The 6,040-nt window shown below is 42.3% G+C and overlaps 1 protein-coding gene across 1 annotated transcript; it reads left to right on the top strand.

Annotated features, from left to right (window-relative positions):
* The first annotated feature begins 825 nt into the window (after positions 1–825).
* LOC120427112 (uncharacterized) lies at positions 826–3,855 on the top strand. Its single transcript, XM_039591961.2, has 2 exons — positions 826–2,494; positions 2,547–3,855. The coding sequence occupies exons 1-2, from the start codon at positions 1,057–1,059 to the stop codon at positions 3,794–3,796; spliced, it is 2,688 nt and encodes an 895-aa protein (XP_039447895.1). The 5' UTR covers positions 826–1,056; the 3' UTR covers positions 3,797–3,855.
* Positions 3,856–6,040: the final 2,185 nt, after the last annotated feature.

The raw sequence follows: 6,040 nt of genomic DNA, 5'->3' as shown, positions 1-6,040 counted from the left end.
GAAAAAGATTTATAAAGCTTGAACAAATGTCATGTCTTATAATTATTTAAAAAAATATTTATCATAACAAAATTTCTAGAGAATACTAATACCGCGCATTTTTTTTCAAAATAAATATTTGAATTTAAATCAGCATTCAAAATTTACGAATTTTTCAATCTCGTATCGAACAATTTTCTGAAAATAAATGCATCATTTAAAAAGCAAAACGTTTTACTTTAAAAAATTAATGAAATTCAAATATTTTTATTGAGCTCATGAATTTTTAATTTTTCTAAATTTTAAGGAAAATGATTTTGATTTTGATGAAAAGAATATTCTGTGTAAACACTATCAAACGATAAAAATAATGTATTGTGTATTTGATGACGCAACATATTTTCTGAATATTTTTCATTTTAAAAAATCTGTTATTTATAAGAAAAAAAGGCAGAGCTGAATGATATCTTCTTTTTTGAACTAGTTCTTCGATATAATTATTTCGATAATTATAATACGTGTATTTGCATATGAGAAAAAAAAAACAAATTATAAACACTTTTTGAAAAAGTCTTTGCTTTAATATAAATAGTTTAATATGCATTATTAAAAATATTTGTTTTTTTTATGTTGCAAGATTTTTGCTCATTGCAGAGTATTATTTAGAATTCCAGTTTGTAAGAAGAATACCATGTGACATAAGTTTGGTGGGATTAAACCTAGAAAGGGGGGTGTGAAAAGGGGGGGGGCGGGGGGGTGAGGGGTGACACCGGGCAGCCCGCCCCGGGTGACACCCGGCCTTAGTACGCCTCTGTTGCATGCTCCAACTTTCCATGTACAAAGTCAAAGTTGAGCATTTGTTTTGCGTAGGCAGTTGCGGTATTCATCACCCAAATCAATGAATCACAGATTGACCAAAATATCACGAAATATCATGTCGAATTATCTTATCTCGTTTCCTGACGAGCCCTGTACTCCAAAAATCCACCTGTACCACCACCTCCATCAAAATCCGGCTGAAAATAACCAAACGTAACAGTGTTCAAGCCATCTCTGAAAAGTTCACACCTCAGAACCATGCATCGAAAGCGCTACTTTCCGGCGGATTTGGAACCGTATCCTTTGCACTATGCTGCCCTGCGAGGTTACACGGACAAAGTACGGGAGCTGTTGGCTGACGCCGGGATCAACCCGTACGAACCGATTCAGGACGGAGAGACTGCACTGCACGTTGCGCTGGCCGAAAATCAACCCGAGGTAGCGGATGTCTTGATCGAGAAGTTCCGGGCGGATTTCGAAACGGTTGGAGATTACTTAGTGAAGAAGCTCGGGTGTGATCCGGCCGATCGATTTTGGTTACGTGGGAGTATTTTGGTGGCCACGACGAAGGAACAGTGTGAAAAGGTGAAACAGCTGGAGGATCCTGATGGAAGTGCTAAAGATGGGGTTTTCGTTTTGCTGAGATATCCAGTTGGAGGAGAGCACGCAGCCAGTTTGAAGTCCAATAAGAATAATCGTATGGAGTTGATCAAACTAGGGAAAACTCTGTTCCCAAATGGATTGTTGTCGTGGAATGATTCGGGTCCAGCGGGAAGTTGTGATTCTCTGTTGATTTTGGCGGCATATCATGGACACGTGAAGCAGCTGGAGACCTTGGAAGGCTACGGAGCAGACCTTTCTATACGGGGGACGAAGAAGCAGATTCCATTTCATGCGGCTTGCGATGCTTCCCAGCATGAAGTTATTGAAGTTCTGCTTACGAAATACCTCAAGAAGTTCGATCCACTGACTTTGGATTGCGACAGCTTTAACGGATTGTACTATATTTTGTACCGGAAGAATAAGAAGAGCTTTGAACTGGCACTGAACACCATGATTGAGTATGAAGTGAGTCGTTCAGGTGAATCAGAATCAAAAGCGTTTAATAAGATATTGAACGTGGAGAATGACAACTGGCCTTATTTCTCCGTGTGGAGCCAGCTGGATTGCGAGTTTTGGAACCCGATTCTGGAACAAGTCTGCGAAAAGTATGAATATGATCTTACGTATCAGTGGAAGGATTGCACGGCATTACTGGATATGATACAGTACAAGAAAGTGGCGCGATACTATCAGGCACAGATTCGTCGTAATCCTGAGCTAGTGAAGGTTTCGAGTAACGGTTTTACTGCCTTGCATCAGCTAATCAGTTCAAACGAAGTGGATTTGGTAAAAGACCTTTACAGTCGTATGAAGCAGCAAATGAAAGTTATATTTGAATGTGATGCAGCATTTGATTCGTTCAACACGATGATGCATTGGAGTTACAACGAAATGATGAGCTTTGTTTTGGAAAACCATGCAAATTTTCTGCTAGATAGTTTGTCACAATTTCACGAGAAAGTGATTCAGGGTTTTTCATGTCCAAATTTTAACGAAGTGTTTGAAATATTGATCAAGTATATCCCTGATATTGAACCACTCATCAAAGACAGACGAGACTATTTGAACACCTTTTCAATTTCAACTCAAAATGGTGAGTTAAGTATTCAAAACAAAGAATCTGTTTAATCGAATTGTAATTTCAGATTCCTGTGAAACGTACAACAAGTTGCGTGATGATTTCCCATCAGCACTTGAACAAATCCAACAGTCCGGCAAGTGTTTGGATGACTACAACAGCCAAGTTTGCTGCTTTCTGCACCAGGCCATTATCGAGGATCAGCTACAACTCGTAGAAAACCTTTTAAACGCAAACGTAGACTTTGATTTCCTGAACAACGATGAACGCCATGCCATTCACTTCGTGCAGTCCGTAGAAATGCTGCAACTGCTCGTGCGAAAACATCCCGATGGAAACGGACTTGTCAATCGCAAAGATCGCAACGGAGCCACCCTGTTACACGCAATATGTCCTACCTCAATAGCCTGCAAAGAGAAAATTATCCTTGAGCTGCTCAAGCTTGGTGCCAAAGTAGACGAATGCACAAACGATCAATCGACGGCTTTGTTCTACGTTTACGATGAAGAGTTGTTCGATTTCCTCACGAATGGCGTCCAAAAACATGGATTCACTGGAATCGACGTAAACCATCGAGATTTCGAAGGTAACACGGCATTACATCGTTGCTTGCGACATTTCAACTCTTACATGGCTCGGATCATGCTGCTTAGGGCGGATAGCTTTGTAAGCTTCAACGAAAAGGGAGAATCGCTGCTGGCATGTCTGACTCGAGTGGATCTGTCCATATTCGACCTCTACTTCAAGCCTGTACTGGTGGAACAAGAGGAAAAGACCAGGTTGATGTTTGAGGCGGAACTTGACAAGTCCAAAGAGCGGGCATCGCAAATATTCGTGGAAGCTTGCGTATTTTTAAACTTATTCATTGTTGAAAGAATGTTGGCGATGGAACTGGACTTCAACGCGCAAGGTTACAACGGGAAAACGGGTTTGTTGGCGTTGATGATGGCTTACGAGAACTTCCCCGCAAAGCTTGTGCTTCAATTGCTGGACAAACCAGTAGACGTGAACATTCGGGACATCGATGGGAGAAACGCTTTGCTGATGCTGGTGTTCAAATTTCCTACACTGAAACCACAAGGCGCGGCTGTAGAGTTGGCAAGAAAGATCATTGAGCTAGGAGTGGACATCGATCAGGTTGACAACGAAGGCAATACGGCGTTGCACTATGCTTGCAAGATTGCAGACTTTGACATGATCGAAGCTCTTGTGGAGAAGGGGGCAGACTTTCGAATTAGAAATAAGCGAGGGCTATTATGCTATCAAATGGCATCTTGGGGCGTTGAACAAATTTTGGCTTCACTGTTTTCAACATGAATAGTTTATTTACAAAACAATTGAATAAATACAATATTACATAAATTGTTGATTAAAATTCCAATCTTCCTGCATCATTTCCAACTCCCGTTCGGCGACTTTATCCTCCAATTCGGTCACCCTCGATTTCATTTCCGGCAGATGCTCGACCCAGATGTGCAGTGGTTCGTCAAACAACTTCTCAGGAAGTAGATCTTCCTCAAAAAAGCTGTCCATTACCATATCAGCAATGCTCCGTATGTACTCCAGGTGATGTTCAAACAAAAATCGTAAAACGTCGTTATTTTCATGGCTCAGCACACTTGCCACCGTAATTACAGCCCCTTTCTCGTTCTCGAACAGCATTCGACATTGTTCGCCTCGTGATCCGTACAGTTCCCTGAGAAATGTCAGCTCGTTGGACCACATTAGACAGTGCACAACATTGCATCCCTCTTGGTCCGTAAGCTCAAGTAGTTCGGGTTTCTTCCGTATTTCCGACTGGTAAAAATTGCGCGCTACATGTCTTGTGATCATATCCATCAACATTATGGTGTAGCCAGCTTGAAAGCTCACATCGTACTCGAACCTTTCCAGGTACGGCACCAAATCGGCAGTCTTTAGATGATCGCCTACCATTGACCAAATTGATACCTCCGGCCAGGAAGGGTTATCGTATCGAAAACTTTTGTTGAATGCCTCACTATCCGACTCGTGGTAGTTGCGTTTACGATATGCGATGACCTTGTTCAGAACGTAGCCGAAGGACTCTGCATTACCATGTTGTAAAACAAAAGCCAAAGCCGACTCTCCAACCCGGTTGGTGGCCGTTGGATCAAGCTGATCACCATAATCTTCAAAAAATAGCTTGATCATGGTCATGTTATTCTTTCTACAAGCCTCCATCAACGGAGTGTTCATAGCACTACCACGCTGAGCTGGATCAGCTCCGCTTGCGATCAATCTCCGCACCAGCTGGACATCTCCACAACTCGCTGCAAGCTCAAGTAGCGACCAACACTTCCCGTTAACTTCACTAGATCCCCAGGTTAGAAACCCGTTAGGACTCAAGTAACCCAACAAGCTGTCCACCGACTTCCTGTTGACATCCCCAACTCCAAGTACCACAACTCGAGGAGTTTCTCCAGCGATCTTCAACAGAACCATCCTGACTTCAAATTCCTCGAGCTTAGTCAACCCAGCAGAGTCTCCCAGCCCAACAGCCCGCTCACACTGCTCTTCCGTAGTCGCTACCGCGATCCTCTCCTTCAACCAGAACCGGTCCTCTCCACTCCAGCCGTACTTCTCCCTCAAACTCCTCTCAACGACCCCGAAATCCCGCTCGTAAACTCCCACCAAGGCGTCGTAAATCTCGCGCTGTCCATTCGCGATGGCCACGTGAAGTGCGGTTTCACCGTCCCGAACCGTCCGGTACACGTTGACGCCCTTGGCCAGCAGTTCGTGAACTGCTTCGACGTTCCCTTCGGCCGCTGCATAGTGCAGCGTATCGGCGTGATAACGGTCCGGTCCGTACTGGGGGGTACAGTGATAGAACTGGGTCGTTGGTGGAGTGCTGGCTCTTTCGACGAAGGACATGGTAATGAATGTAGTATCTCAGGAAGTGGTTCTGGAGAGACTGTGAGCTAGCTGTAGGGGTTATGAATGTTTTAAAGGGAAAATTTCAGGAATTCGTGAAACAACGTGAAATGCGCAGAACGAACATCTTTATTGGTTCATATCTTTCGAATCGCGACTTGTTGAAGAGCAGAAGTGGGAAAAGGTTGGAGCTAATTTGATGCTCAAGTGTGGTTGTGAAGTTATGTTTTTTCCACCATATGCACGCGATTTAGTTTAAAGTTGGTGGGCTGATTTTTTTGTCGAGAAATCCAAACAAATTTGCCAACTTCTTTTAAATTGTGATACAAGAAGTTATTTTATCAAATCAGTTTCATCTATATTTTTAGGAAGCCGAAGTCAATATTAAGCAAATATTATAACGGTTTTGCTTCATCCATCACTTGGCAAAATTCCAATTCATGAACATATTTTCTTCCTATAGTTTCACGTCTTTTTCCGATCAGTCGTTTCAAAAATCAAAATTTATAAAATGCTTCCATTTAATGAGTTGAAAAATTTCAAATCTGGAGTTTTTTTTTTAAAGGTCCAATAAACCAAATTTTTAGTTTTTGGATGAAAGATGGTGAGACAAAGAAAAAAACCTTTTTGTTAACACAGTGGTCCAGAACGCAAAATTAAGTGGAAAAT

The sequence above is a fragment of the Culex pipiens genome, chromosome 3 (genome assembly GCF_016801865.2).
Source record: "Culex pipiens pallens isolate TS chromosome 3, TS_CPP_V2, whole genome shotgun sequence".
NCBI lineage: Eukaryota > Metazoa > Arthropoda > Insecta > Diptera > Culicidae > Culex > Culex pipiens.
This window is presented reverse-complemented; position numbering and strand designations above follow the sequence as displayed.